Source organism: Taudactylus pleione, unplaced genomic scaffold (assembly GCF_031769625.1).
Source record: "Taudactylus pleione unplaced genomic scaffold, aTauple2 ptg000393l, whole genome shotgun sequence".
In the NCBI taxonomy this organism is placed as follows: Eukaryota; Metazoa; Chordata; class Amphibia; order Anura; family Myobatrachidae; genus Taudactylus; species Taudactylus pleione.
In genome coordinates, this window is record NW_028284794.1 from 10,074,323 (window position 1) to 10,090,291 (window position 15,969).

The following is a 15,969-nucleotide window of genomic DNA, read 5'->3' on the forward strand; positions in this document are numbered from 1 at the left end:
TCCCGCACTGTCACTTATCCTGCACTCTCATTTATCCCGCACTGTCACTTATCCTGCACTGTCACTTATCCCGTACTGTCTCTTATCCCGCATTGTCATTTATCCCGCACTGTCACTTATCCCGCACTGTCACTTATCCTGCACTGTCATTTATCCCGCACTGTCACTTATCCCGCACTGTCACTTATCCCGCACTGTTACTTATCCTGCACTGTCATTTATCCTGCACTGTCACTTATCCCGCACTGTCATTTATCCCGTACTGTCATTTATCCTGTACTGTCATTTATCCCGCACTGTCATGATCCCAGGGTGGCCCCTTAACAAGTGACACCAAGATGGGACAACGGCTCCTCACTTATGCATGCAATATGTAAGACATAGACAATTTAAAATATAAATAAATATATTTATTAAATACACCAGATATAAAGATTTTAAAAAAAACAACATATCCAGCTCTAGAACTCTTTATAGTATATTCTCTAATTGTCACAATAGTTTACACTACGCTCACACGCTCCATACTCTCTTGCATTGCTTGTTACACTGATGCTGCATTGTACTCATTCATACTACCCGTGAGTCTCCTTGTTCACCCCACCCCCAGTAGTCTTTTAAGCCTCTCCACCCCGTAGAACAAAAGGGCTTTGACTCAGGTGACTTCCGCCGGCTCTTGTCAAAGGTGGAGAAGGTGAGGTACTGAATGTTGGCACTAGATGGCGCTAGGTTCAGGGCTCCATAACTTGTCCCATAAACAGCAAGGCACCTAAAAGAAATAATTAGAAGTTATGAGTGTGTGACAGCTTTGTACACTACAAATTAAATATTGTGGTTGCTCCTTTAGCTGTAAAGTTAACTCTTTATTCATGTAGCTGTGTGGAAACCATATATGGCTTGTAAATATGTATTGATTTATTGCTGAAAGGGACTTGGTCATTATGGGGTCTATTTACTAAGCAGTGTTAGGAGACAGAGTGAAAAGTGATAAGGTACCAGCCAATCAGCTACTAACTGCCATCTCACAGGCTGTGTTTGAAAAATGACAGTTAGGAGATGACACACTTTTCACTCTGTCTCCTAACACTGCTTAGTAAATAGACCCCTTAATCTTAAAAGGTACCTGTCACCTAAGCACATTGGCAGCAGAAGTTCTGCAGACGAGAAACGAGTGACATCACTGAGGCATGAAGCGCCTTAAGGCATGATGTCACTAGTTCCTGGCAAACGGATTGGCTGCATTGATATGAAAATTAATTCAGCAGCCAAAATGGTTTAACCCACTATTTGCAGGTATCGGGCAAATATCATTGGGATAGGTCCATGCGTGTTATAAATGCATGCTAGTGCCTCAGTGTGCAGTGACTAGATCTTATATTAAAGAGCTCACCTGTCGGATTGTGCCTGATGAGGAACAAGAATGGACGATCCATGATGACCTCGAGAGGGGACATTCGGGCCAGGAAAATTGCAGCTGCAGGGACATTAAGGGATTGAGCACACATTTTTTCTAACCCTCACAGATTGCACAGATGCAGTAATAGTTATACCACGTTAGATCATTTTACTATATCTTAATACGTCCCCATCTAAGTAACACCTAGAAATACAATGCATGCAATGCTTTCAGGGCTGTCTTGGATAATCTCTATTTGACTGTTACCTTTTCCCTTACTCAAATTTAATCTGTCGGGTTTCCTGGTGCTATGCTATGTTATGCATTTCATATAACCCTATATTTTCTCAGCTTTCCCCTCAATTATTCTCATCTCTCTTATATCCACCATTTTTTTACTTCTGCTGTCCCAAACTGAGATGGGCTTCAGCTCCTGGAAGGGACGGTCTCTCACCTGTTGCAGCCGATGCTCTTGTTCCACTCTCTGTTACCTCGACCCTGATTTTCTGGAATGCTTCTGACACATACAGCGGCCTTTCATCTAAAAAACAAACAGATGGTTACATTGTGAGAATGAGACCAAGCCACCATCCAACCACATCCTTGAAGACGCCTACTGGTCTATTCTTCGCTTTACGTCTGAATACTCACAGGATAGCCGTCTAAAGTCGGCTCTCTCTTCCGAGAAAATGTCCGTGATGCCGAGATGCTCAAGTGGACTCTTCAGATTCACTTCACTCACCAGAGAGAACCTGGGGACACCAGGGAGATAATCATGTCAAAAGGAAAGTTACAAAAATTACATGGACATAAGTTTAATGGAATTGTGTCTTCGCGCCATGTGATGGCGTTCTCCTTACTTGGGCAACACAAGGAGGCGAGTTGATCGCTTCATGCTGGCTTTCCATTGTAGGATGAGCTTGGGTGTCAGGATGTCGGTGATGGCGGACAAGGGCACCCCTTTCTCGTATGGAGCTGCTATCAACATGCTGAGTTCCTCCCCTTCATACGGGAGCTCGATGACATCGTAAAACTCTCCCTCTGGGGTTTCAAACTCGCCTGAGGAAAGAATGACCATAATCATGATTATCCAGCAGTTAGTTGATTCTAATTAATCAGCAATGTTAATTGATTAGCATGCTGTTGCATTGTCCACGCCTCCTCGTATCCAATAAGTAGACACTTACTGTAGTTGTACTTGGCGGTGTTGGCCATCATTGGCGTTTGCACCTGAGACCCATCTGATCGGTAAAATGGCCTCCTGTGAGTGGCTTTCTCTGGGAACGGGATGGCCCACTTTCCATTAAAATGCACGGCGCTGAGTAGAACCAGTCGGGTGAGTGGTGGAATGGAGTTACTTCCCAACAAGTCCTGGATCATCCCTAGAAGATACGCAGAGAAGACACAAATCACAATGATGTGAAGGAGCAGAAGGAAGCAGAGAGAGAGTCATTTAGTTTTTAACCCTGCCAGACCTCAGATTGGCTCCTTTGCCCCCAAGCTTACCATCTGTTTGGTCCTCCACCCATTGGTTCAGGATGTCCCTGGCCTGCGATGGTTCGGTGAAGTTGACTTGGGTCACATGGCGCTGGAAGGTAGCGTGAAATCTTTGCAGGAAGCCCGGGGTTAAGCTAAGGCCCCGTTGCACAAACAGTCCATCTGCAACGTGTATAGAACTGGTGTCACCAGCGATGGCTTCTCTCAGTCTCCGGAGCATTGCAGACACCGTCCGCTCTGAGGGGACATGAGTACAATGATTATTGGAAGATTTACACCCAATTCCAACCAATGCAATCTAGAAATAGCGTCTGCCAGATGGATTAACGTCGCTGTATCTTTGGCTCCATCCATACTGAATAAACCTGCACGTGTGACAGAGGCATGTACAGTATGATATGATGACGATGGCGCTGTCTGCAATTTGTATAGGTAATCGCTTATTCCTTATCTTTGTAAGATAATGCGGCTTTTTATAAACCAGCTTCATAAATTCTGGTACGGCCCGAGATAAATTGCAGCACAGTACATTTACCATCCATAGGATGCTATGATGCAAACATGTTATTTTACAATATGGTCAGAAGTCATAAAATCTGGCGCGACAAAATAAACATAAAACAAAAATATATGAAAAATTGTTACTTGACTATTAAACGCAAAATAAAGAAAAGTATCTTAGAACTAAACAAAACCTCAAATAACATCAAACTCCCTCTTACCGGAATATCCATAATTCAGGCTCTTGCGCAGTTGTTCCAATGACCCTCCGGCCGCCCCCAACTGCAGAATGTTCAGAGCAGAGGATGCCCCATATGGCGAGAACCCCAAATTCTTTTCTTTGTGTTCCTGCAGGACCTCCTGGAACAAACGCACCCCAAAGCTGGCGTCTCTGCGGGCCACATGCTCGAGGGACATGGGGCGGATGGCTGCAGTGGTGCATGCCAACAGAACAAGTACCAACAGCCTGTGGACAGAAGGGCAGATGAGTTGGCACCCTATGAATGAGCTCCCGATGCGTAAGAGCATGCAGTAACATCATATAAATAGAACTATAGGGGGAACTGTATCAAGCAGTGGAGAGCGATGAAGTTGCTCAAGACAACCAATCAGCTTCTGTCATTTATCTAGCACGGTCTGCGCAATGATAGGTAGAAGCTGATTAGTTGCTTTGGGCAACTTCACTTTATCTCTCTCCAAGGGGTAAATTTACTAAGATGGGAGTTCTATTTAAAAGTGATGTTGCCCATAGCAACCAATCAGATTCTACTTCTCATTTATCTAGCACCTTCTAGAAGATAATACTTGGAATCTGATTGGTTGCTATGGGCAACATCACTTCTAAATAGAACTCCCATCTTAGTAAATTTACCCCCAAGGCTTTGATGCATCTATATTGCAGGGAGGCACAGTATGTCTCTCTATGCAGAGCTGGAACCTATATCCTAGTTCTGAGATCAGATCCGGATACTCACCTCATATTGCAGGTCATTTCTCTGTAATAGAATGTGGGTAATAGACTCCTGGGCAGTATAACTACAGTATACAATGCGCTCTCAGGCCAGTGTCTGCAGCTGCTGTGTGTTAGAGCCTGTCCCAGCCCTGAATTTATACACACTCAGCCTCCAGCCACCCCCGGGAGGTGTTTCCCAATAACATGAGGAAACCTCGTGTCCTGTCTACATTCCCAGATGTGAATAATAACAGCAGTCTCCTGTGTGTGTGTGTGTTCATACATCCATACTTAGGAATCTGTCAGTCAGTGTGACATCACTGGAATAAGTGTGTAGCACTAGCTAGACAGTTATTATATCCCCGTATACAATGTTATACCACTGTTTGTTTACTGGGCGATGTTGGGCAGGGTATAAGTAAACTCCATACTGTCCATTGTACAGAATAAAAATATGGTTCTCATGATAAAACTATAAAAAGCGTTAAAATTAATAAATAAATGAAACTGCCATAAGACTTCCAACTTTCACCTTTAATGTAATTAACACTGGGTCTCATTCAGAGGCGCTAGTTCGTTCCGAGCGATGTTCGCACATCTGCGCATGCGTATGGGTTGTAATGCGCATGCGCGAACCAGTCAGTGCGGCCAGAAATCGTGTGCTCGCAAAATAGCGAATGCCTGCTAATTTGAGTGACAGGATGAGGCGTTTGTGGGTGGTAACAGGGGAAGGTGCTTGAAAACGGGGAGTGGAGATCAGAACGCAGGCGTGCCAAAAGGTCAAAACGGGCATTTTAAGGGTGTGCATAATTAATAAAGCAGCGTCATCGACCACGTCACTTGGGTGTCTTTTAGCCTGAACTGCTCGCAAGATTGCGGTAGGAAAAACCAACCACAAGAATAGCGAGCAGTTCATTCGCCTTTCGATGTACTCGATTAATCTAATAAATAGCGGACATGACTTATGATGCGAGCGGCCAGGGGGCGTTTTTAACAAAAAAAGTCAGCGTGTTTTGTTCGCTTGTTCAGACCTAGAGGCGTCAACAGACCGCAAAGAGCGAACGGTTAATTTAAATAGCCACCCCCTTTTTCTGAATGAGCAAGCGCAAATAACATCCGGCTCTGAATGAGACCCACTGTACTTAACCTCTGACCTTACAGTATATTTCGCAAATTCATAAACTTTGCTAATACAGGTCCGAACTCTGCTTCTGCTATCACCAAGATTACCGCCTTCCTAGAGGTTAAGTTTAATGAGTGAATATGTAACTTTTTCACTTTGAGGGCTTGATTCAGCAGCGGACGCTAAAGCAATTGCAGCTGCGATTCCGGCGTGGATCGCAGTTGCTAAAATATGCTAATGACTTCCAAAGCACAGCCGAGCATAGGGACGCCCACCGCTGCCTTCTCGTATCCGTCCGACGAGCTGCAACAGCGTAAACATCGGTAACATGGATGCAGATCAGGCAGTCACGCAGCATATGCGCCAATTCTGACCTGCCTCAAACACACCGTCTCTCCTGACGCACAGAGGGCTCTCATCATGCTGCGAAGGAGATCACAATGGCTAATATACGCACGCCCATGAAACGTCATGTAAACGGTCAGACACGCCTGCATTTCCAGAGCCTCCCCCCTCATTACCTCCCCCAAATGCTGACTACTTGTCACTCAATTTGCGAATTTATCTTCTGTGCGAGCGCAATTGCAAAACAATTGCTGCGCATGCACAGTGTGGCTTAAACGCATGCACAATGGCAAACAATCGCTTGATCTGTGTAAAATCAGCATTGTGTACAGCCAGGGACGTAGCACCCAGGTGGGGGGCGAGCAGGGGAGGGCAGTTGCCCCCCCCATGATTTCTGTTGGGTGGACAAAGAGTGTGTTTTGCCCACCCCCCATGAACCTCTACACAAAAGCGAGTGGGGATGAATGAAATGAAAATGAGGATTAAGTGATAATAGCTTTATTTTAACTCACCAACTGTTGTCGTTTCTGTTTCCCAAAAATGAAGTTATCTTCGTGTTTGTTCTGCGTATAATTTCTTCTTGCAAACGTTTTTTTTTTTCTTTCTTAGAAGCCCCGCTCGTTGTGCTATGACAATTTGCAGTAAGCATAAGCCGGCACACGAGCCCGGGCGGCTGCACTTCCCATTGACTGTTCTTGTATGTTGTACCACAACGGAACAGAGAGAGCGAGTGATTGCGGCCTGTGGACGGTTTAAAACGTTAGCAGTCGTCTCATTGTCGCCAGATGGTAGCACATACCAGCTATTATAGCACATACCATAACCAGTCAGACAGTGACTACAGATTTAAAAATACTCCCAATCAAATGAGATTAGGCTGTCAACGAAATCAGAATAAAAACTAATAATAACTATGAAAAATGTAAATTTTTCAGATGAAAAATTGAATTTATCTTCCTAACAGCTATTGTACTAATTGGTAGTAAATATTAATAATATTTGATAATGTATAAATACATTTTTTACAGTAAAATAAACAATGAAACTGGGGTTGGCCAACGAAAATGACCGTAGGATTGGGAGTCTTTGTATATCTACAGTTCCTGTTACAACTGTCGTAAAAGGAGATAACAACCGTGAGAAAAAGGTGCCCCAGGCCCTATAGCAGTCCCTGGTCTTTTGCCTCCCATGAAAAAATTTAGGCCCTCATTCAGAGCCGTACGCTCTGAGCAGAGCGCACGCTCTGAATGAGGGCCGTCCTCCATAACTATGGAGCGTCCTCCTGGACGCTCGTATAGCTGTGGGTCACCACCCACAGCCTATACAAGCGTGCAGTTTGATGGCCGCGATGGTCTTGACCATCGCGACCATCGAAACTGCGAGCCGGAGCCTGCGGTTGAGGCCCGGAGTGAGGCCCGGAGTGATTTTGGCTCTATCAGCTAGTGATGTCAGTGGGCCGGCTTCTGACTGTAGGCGTTCCCTTAGGAACGCCCCCGTCAGGGAGGCACACGCCCCCGGCACGCCCACCAAAGGGGGCGTGCTGTCAATCAACATCGACAGCACGCCCCCTTTGATCAGACACAACGAGCGAAGGAAAGTCCTTCGCTCGTCGCGTCTGGCGCATGCGCACGACGGAGCTCCCTCCGTCGTGCGCATGCTCAGTGCAGAACATCGACCCACTTGCGAGCGGACAGCCGCTCGCGAGTGGGTCTGAATCAGGCCCTTAGTTTCTACGCCCCTGCGTACATCTCGCCCAGTTCACACATAAAAAAGCGAGTCTAGTAAACAAAAAATGTTGCAATCCAATTTCCATACGCGTTTTACTAACTTAATTGCAAAACCCGTCAATCTCAATGGAAAACAAGTGCGAGTGTTATTTCTGGTGAATTCTGCAAAGTCGCGCTGCTGGCAGGGGTAACTGGATTCTGCCAATCGCAACTCACATGCACAAATTATATACAGATGAAACTCACACACAACTCGCAGCTAATTGAATTCCCCCCTCATTGCAGAATGATGCTCAGATCTTAAGCGACACTAGCCAGCATCGGTAAGAGCCATCTCGCCAACTGTCACTCCAGTTAGTTGCCAAGGAGCTTATCCGCCATGCACACTGGGACTGGAATCCTGGACTCGGGCTTCCAGTTCCAGGTTCCATTAAAAAAACAAAAATCAAATAAACTGTAATTTGTAAAAAAAACAATAGAATAAAAAAACAGTAATAATAACAAAGAAAAATATATGCTTTACATTATTTATTAATAAAGTGTTTTTTTATCCTAGGGACCCCCCCACCCACATGCGGTTAACGTCATCCTTAGAATGCATTAGCAATCAGAGGACAGCAGGGGAAGCATCACAGAGTGCCCCAGTGAAGGCTACATCTTGTTACAGCCGGTGATTATCCTGATCCAATAAGGGGGCTTTGATAAATATGCAAAAGACCAAAATTCTGCCATTTTGACTCTTTGATAAATTGACCCCTGAGTCTGGTTTCTTTTAAACATTCTTCAGTATCATTCATAGATCATTTTGAAATAGTGCCCCCTGTGACTAAATCATTATGAATAATGGTATCATGGTAACGTGCCCTTATCCCCTACGGGGAAAGCACCATTTCATGGTCTGATACAATGATGAGTTATAAGAATGCAGTCTACTGATTGGCTAGAAGTGAATGACATCACTGGGATATTTTGTGGTGTTGATTTTCTAAAGAATTGTTAATAGCTATTAGCAAATATTTCTTTTTTTTTTACGCTGGGTTATCTTTTATGCACTATGCTCTCTCAGCACGTTCCGTAATGTTTGTTCTTACTGGACATTTTCATGCACCCCCTTGTGGGCCGTATTGTAATTTCCACAAGGTATAATTGTGGGACCCGAGCTACAGTTAAGGGATGCAGTCAGGAAGCCGACGGTCGGAATGCCGACCGGCGGTTTCCCGACTGTCTAATCCCGGAAGGGGTCTAATGACAGGCATCATTTTACCTACGGTGGGAGCCCGGCACCCGGTATACCGATCGAAGGTAAGCCGGGCGCGGACAGCCACGCGCGGGGGGTGGGGGGGGTAGGTTAGGGGCTCCCGGGGTGGGGACTTAGGGTAAGGTTTAGGCTAGGCTAAGGAGGGGTTAGGTTTAGGCACTTATTGGGGGGTTAGGGTTAGGCACCCCTAAGGGAGGATTAGAGTTAGGGAGGGGGGAGTTAGGTTAGTAATAGATAAAATACTTACTTGTCGGGATCTTCACTGCCGGTCTTCCGCCGTCGGGACATGTGTCCGGCAGTATTCCATACCGATCCCACAGTTAATTCTTGGAGCATTGAAGTGGCCTTTTACTGGCCAGGGACAGGATACACTAATGCATTTTTTGCCGTCAAACCACGTTTTCAGAGGTTTGGCCGCTCACCTCATATGCACCAGGGTGAGGAATGCGATACATTTCGGGGCTTGGATGCGGCGGGCAATGCCATCTTTAGTTAGCATTGCCCAAAAGATGCCTATTGGCTTCTATTCTCAATTCCCCCCTGGGAGGAATCCAATCAGATCCCTTCCAGAAGCCCCCCGCCCCCCCACGGCTCAATCGCAGTAGGACGCCAGAGGGACTTCTCTGCCATAAACCCTGAAGCCCCCCTCCCGCAAAGGACAGTTGTCCTTTACAATTTTATCCATGCATACCAACGTTATTTACGCCGGCATGCATATGATTACTGGCGGGATGCATGCAAAATGCGATGCTTGATACATCTCACCCCTGGTCTGTGTGCAGCAGGAATGTTACAGGTAGGCGGCCAAATGCAGCTTAGTAAGTCACTAGGAACCCTTGTCATCACTGAGGGCAAGGGTGGTGTGACCAGGCCGCCGCCGAAGGCACAAGTACAAGGGGGTGCCACCCACGGCTACTACTGAGGGTACCTGAAGGCACGCCATGTGCTCTAAGGATGCACCCAGGTCCGTAGCAGGACTTAACAGTGCCCTGTGGCGCGCCCCCACGCACGCCCTTTGCGAATGATATGAGGTCATGCACAAAGGGGGCAGGGCTGCCAGCATCTGGAAGTGCAACAGCGCTCAGGGGCGTCTTCCAAGATGCTCCAGGCAGCCATACACGAGGCAGAGTCCCTGCATGTAGTGTCCAATGGCCTCATGGCCGGTACTGCCGCAGTGATACTGGCTGTAGACAGGGCCAGATTAACAATGGGGCGGATGGAGCTACAGCTCCAGGCCTCCACATAAAAATAGGCCCATTGTCATGACAACATGATGTTGACTGGCCATCTGCTCTCCACACAGTCAGCCATAAATCATAAGTATAAAAATTGTATTTCTATTTACCTCGCAAAATTAAGCATTTTTTTCTTTTACATATTTAGGGAGACATTGGGTCTGAGAGTATAAGGGTGTACATGCCCACATGGCACTGGCCACACCCACACAGCACTGGTCACACCTCCTCTCTTCTCATAATAGGCCCTTGGTCATTTTCAGCTCCAGGCCCATGTGGCCCTCAATCCGGCCCTGGCTGTAGAGTGCCATTCCAGATTCCCTGCTAGCCTAACACAAGGGCTGTGGGGCAACAGTGGTGCCACCCACATAGCCCAGCAGCAGCACTGATTGCACGCCCCAGGATGCGCCCGGCTATCCTCAACATGCACCCAGCTGCCAGCTCCTGGCTCCCTATTCTTTGCAGCACACGTGACATCATGACCCCACATTCCTGGTAGTGAAAATGAGACGAAAACTGGACTTTATTTAAAGTCTGGCTCCACCTAATCATGTACTGTATTATCTCTACAACTACGTCTGTAAAAGTGACACCTGGGGCAGCACGGTGCTTGTAGTTGCTATGCCCTGAATACACTCCTGCACATAAATAAATTATTATTTACGTGCCCAGCACACCGCTCAGATACCTGGCATATGGCTTCTGCATTATTCAGAACCATCCATCATTTTTGCAATACGATTTACAAGAGGTGGGAAGAGGGGCCGGGAGAAAGAATAAAAGAGAAATTGAAAACTGCTGACGTATTAGGGATAATGGGTCCCGGAAGGAGCGCTGGAATTAGAGTAAATTCTTTGTGGGCGATGAAACAATGCAGAAAAACTGGGAAGAGGGTGGATGAGAAGGGGGGGGGGGGGGGTGTAAGGAAAACAGAAACAACAGGATCCAGGACAGGAAGTTGTCTGATGGATGCAAATTTGCAGCCATGGTTACCAGCTGTTTCTAAATTCCAGGGATAGTCCCAATATTTTCCTGGAAACGTATGGAAGTATCATACTGGAGATGTGGGGGCAGGAATAAAAGGGTGGTAATGTGGTAGATGTGACCTGGTGACCTCATTACTACTATCATCACGTGGTTAGCGCAGTGCATACGGTCATGCTTATTGCGTCTTTATGCCACTGATGACACAGGACACTACTTACTCACTCAGGACCTCATTTACGTACTTAACGACCAATGCAAGTAGTTATTTTTTTTTTTTAATTGCGACGTGTGTCTTTTGCTCTGGCGACTCGCTGCATTCTGCGCTGACGGCTCCCTGCACCGTAAGGGGGCCTGGAGGGACTTGGAGACAGCGTGTAGACACAGGACAAAGTACAGTATGCCATACTTACACTGCCGAAAGGTACGAGAGACTCACAATTTTTTGGATAGTCCCCCGGACCCCTGGAAGGGTGGGTGGATCTCCCGCATCCCGCCCACTTCCTGTTATACCGGGAATCGCAGGTCCGTAGGAAGGGGGAGGAGATAAAATGATGCAAATTGCCTTGTTTTAATGACATAGGGCCTAATGAGGTAGCGGTCGGCTGTAGCTCCTCTCACACGGAGAGGAGAGAAATAACGTTAGTAAATATGCAGTAAGTGTTAATGCCAATTGTGTACAAAAATGGCTACTCATTTGGAGGGACATAACTTGCAGGTACTGAAATCTTTTTCGCAAGTTGCAAGCTGCTGATGAAGACAGCACTGGGTCGCATCTGAATGCCTGAGCGCATCCAAGACATCCCCAAATATGTTCTAACTGCAACTGTGATCTATGGGCCTGATTCAGAGCCGTTCGCTATTTGTGGTCGTTCGTTCAAAAACAAAGGGTGGCTATTCAAATGATCCGTTCGCAAATTGCAGTCTGTTCCCACCTCTAAGTCTGAACGAGCGAGCAAAACATACGCTCGTTTATTTGATAAAAACGCCCCCTGGCCGCACGCACCATACGTCATGTCCGCTATTTATTAGATTAATCGAGTACATCGTACAGCGTATGAACTGCTCGCTATTCTTGTGGTTGGTGTTTTCAACCGCTATTTTGCGAGCAGTTCTGAGTTAAAAAAAACCAAGTGACGTGGTCAATGACGCTGCTGTATTAATTATGCACTCCCTTAAAACGCCCGTTTTGACCTTTAAGCACGCCTGCGTTCGGATCTCCACTCCCCGTTTTCAAGCACCTTCCCCTGTTACCACCCACATACGCCTCATTCTGTCACTCAAAATAGCAGGCCCTCGCTATATTGCGTACCAACGATTTTCGGCCGCACTGACTGGTTCGCGCATGCGTACTAAAAACCGTACGCATGCGCAGATGTGCGAACATCGCTCGGAACGAGCGTACTGCCGCTAGCGAGTGGCTCTGAATGAGGGCCTATGTGATTTAGGGGTCTAGTTACTAAGCAGTGTTAGGAGACAGAGTGAAAAGTGATAAGGTACCAGCCAATCAGCTTCCTACTGTCATTTTTCAAACACAGCCTGTGAGATGACAGTTGGGAGCTGATTGGCTGGTACCTTATCACTTTTCACTGTCTCCTAACACTGCTTAGTAACTAGACCCAGAGCCGTAACTAGATTTTTTGGTACCCTGCGCCAGAAAGAGCATTGGCGTCCTTCTCATTTTTCAAAGGGACATAATGCACCCAAAAAAGGGCCATGGTTTAATGGGGAAGGGCCAGGGAAGAGATAGGAGAGGCCAGATGATGCTGGGGATGAAATAAGAGGAAGCTACAAGCAAGAATGATAATAAACAGAAATATTACAGGCCCAAACAGCGCCCCCTGACCTGTGGTGCCCTGTGCGATGGCACCGGCCGCACTACCCTAGCTACGGCCCTGAATAGACCCCTTAATATCAGGATTGCGCTTAGAGGAAAATTGTGTCCAACTCTGAATCAATCTCTCAGTCACCACAGAGACCAGCGTGCTGGGTGACACGTCTTGTGTCATCAAGACATGTTCCTGCTCACGTCGCCTGTGTAGGAGAATTGCCTTCTTTTTTTTGGAGTTGGGAGGAGGTAGTTAATTGGCCGCCTAACCTGATGCCGGCTGTCAAAATCCTGGCGCTGGAGTACCGACCCGTGGCCAGAACACTGGCGCCGGAATCCCGACATCAGTTGAGATGCCGATGCCAGAATCCCGACAGCCGGCATCCCGAATTTGAGTATAGCGGAGAGGTTAGGGTTAGGATGCAGAAAAGGGGGGATAGGTTTAAGCACCACTGGGGGGGGTTAGGCACTAAGTGGGGAGGGTTAGGATTAGGCACTAAGGGCGGAGGGTTAGGATTATGCACTAACGGGGAGGGTTTGGTTTAGAGTACGGGAGGGGAGGGCTAGGATTAAAATGCAGGAATGGAGGGTTCGGGTTAGGGGGTGAAGGGGGAAGGGTTAGTATACTTACAGAGCCCCGTTGGGATTCTAAGCATTGGGAAGCCGCTGTCGGTGTTTTGACACCCGACCTCCCGACTGCCAGCCTCCCATACCCAACCCGGGAGCACTGCCTCTAATCTTACATTCTCCTGAATATTCCATAATAACTATGATTATAAGCCAGTTTTAGGAAAACACAGTGGGACGGGGACCATAGGGCCTGATTCAGACCCGGTCGCCCTGATTCAGAGTGAGCGCTCGCTTTTTGCGAGCGCCTCTGAATCAGGCCCATAGTGCATTAAGGTCCATTTGCACATTACCATTTGTAAAACTGTGGATAAATATACGGGTGGCAGCTTGCCTTATTACACTATCCTGCAGCCCTTACAATTTAAATGTGTTCCCCCCCCCCCACTTCTAAAATTTATGCTAGGAAACATAGGAGCAGTGGCCGCTGAATAGGTGAGTATAAAAAGGAATGGGATTTATCGTCTAGACATATTAACTGTTATATACAAAGTATCTTTTTTTATGTACACAAGACAAATATAATTGTTTGCTTATGATTACGTTACATCCAACGTTGTTAATAGTGGAACCTAAATAAATCCCATTAATTCTTATACAAACCTATTCAGCCCCACTGCTCCCAGTTTTCCCAGTGTACATTACCGTTTGTGATGTGCTCAGGAGGCTTCGAAAGAAACTTATTTTTAAATCGTTGACAACTCTATGCAGAATTTTAGAAAGCCCACTCACTAAATGTGTCCTAGGAGATAGATGTGATATTCTTTTAATAGTGATCCCAGTCTGGCTATTTATGATGAGAGCTACAAAAAAAGGTTTTTGTGGTGTGTAGGAAGCTGACTAATACAAATGAAGAGAGTGCATGGAAGACCATTACCGCATTCTCAGTTTTGGATATAACTAAATGGAAAGTTTTGGAAGGGGGGGGGGAGATGTCTTGAGTCACCGACTGTCATACAGACAGGACTGTCAAACCCCCATCGTGTGACAGTACCTTATGGGGAATCTCTCTTCGAATCACCTCATTCCCACATTTATATTCTGAATCAGGCATAAAAAATCTGCATCAGTCTATGGTGTACTGAATATCTCGCTATGTGTCACCCTGGCCAGCATGATCAGTCTGTCCGTAACTTTCTCACCCCCCCCCTGTTGAAAGTTTTGTAACTTTTCCTTTCATGGGATAATGAAATGTATTGACCGGTAAATATCTGCTGTGCCATTCACTTTCACAAACAATACTTTCCACCTGCACTGTGGGCCTCATTCAGAGGCGGTCGGAGGATGCAAGCGGTCGCTCAGAAACTGGGCGGCCACTTGCATCCTGACCGCCCGCCTCTGTTGCGGTCGTTAGGCTGTGGGTTAACACCCACAGCTCTAACGACCGCTCGGGTGATGGTCGCGATGGTCAGAGACCATCGTGACCATCGGGGCTTACGACGAGACCCTAGGGTAGGGTCTCACTTGTCGTAAGCCCCGGAGAGCTTCTGGCTCTGTCAGAGCCGGAAGCTCTCCACTGACATCACTAGTGATGTCAGTGGGGCCTCCCCCAAATGTCAGGCGTTCCCATAGGAACGCCTCCGTTTGGGCTGCCACCCCCCCGGCCCGCTTTCCAAACGGGGCGAGCTGTCAATCAACATCGACAGCTCACCCCCTTTGGAAAGGGACCCGCTACGACCAGCGCTGTCGGTCGTAGCGGGTCTCACGCATGCGCACGAGGGAGCCGGCTCCCTCGTGCGCATGCGCACTGGCAAAACATTGAGGCGGCCATGCGGTCGTAGACCGTACGGCCGCCTCTGAGTAAGCTCCTGTAAGTGGCCCAATCACCCCCTCTAATTAGCAATATCCGGAGATAGTACAGGCTTTCTATTGCTGCTATTGCTATTGCTGCTATTCATTTTCTATTGCTGCTATTCATTTTCTATTGTTGCTACCCAGTATTGCAGATGCTGGGTAGCAGTGGTTAGAGGAGACTCACAGCCTTCACCAGCCAGTCCTGGTGCCCTTTGCTCATGTGTGAGCCGACCTTACATTAACAATTTGCTGGGAGCACAGACTTGGCTTCCAGTTGCAAATTTACTAATAAAGCAGCATTTTTACCCAGTAGCGTCCCAGCACCTTCATATCGCTTGTAGGGTCTTTTAGTACTAATAATCCATATATAACCCTGGAACATCTAGAGAGTGACGCAGTAGTTTTTGGAGATTCAGAAGAGGGCACTGACTGGTACATGTCTGGGGTTAGGGGCTCTCTGTAAATTGTCAGGTGGATTCTACACAATATTTATTTATTATTTATTACCAGTTATTTATATAGCGCACACATACTGGTTAGCGTTACCGCCTCACAGCACTGAGGTCGTGGGTTTGATTCCCACTACGGCCCTAACTGTGCGGAGTTTGTATATTCTCCCTGTGCTTGCGTGGGTTTCCTCCGGGTACTCCGGTTTCCTCCCACACTCCAAAAATATACTGGTAGGTTAATTGGTTCCCCTCA

The 15,969-nt window shown here is 46.9% G+C and overlaps 1 protein-coding gene across 1 annotated transcript; it reads right to left on the minus strand.

The window, feature by feature from the left end:
* Window positions 1-427: 427 nt before the first annotated feature.
* Window positions 428-4,461, minus strand: LOC148507473 (plasminogen activator inhibitor 1-like). Its single transcript, XM_088446054.1, has 9 exons — window positions 4,369-4,461; window positions 3,616-3,860; window positions 2,903-3,130; window positions 2,584-2,778; window positions 2,257-2,455; window positions 2,048-2,148; window positions 1,851-1,937; window positions 1,391-1,474; window positions 428-769 (listed from the first exon to the last, which is right to left on the minus strand). Exons 1-9 carry the CDS (start codon window positions 4,383-4,385, stop codon window positions 732-734), a joined length of 1,194 nt encoding a protein of 397 aa, XP_088302180.1. The 5' UTR covers window positions 4,386-4,461; the 3' UTR covers window positions 428-731.
* Window positions 4,462-15,969: the final 11,508 nt, after the last annotated feature.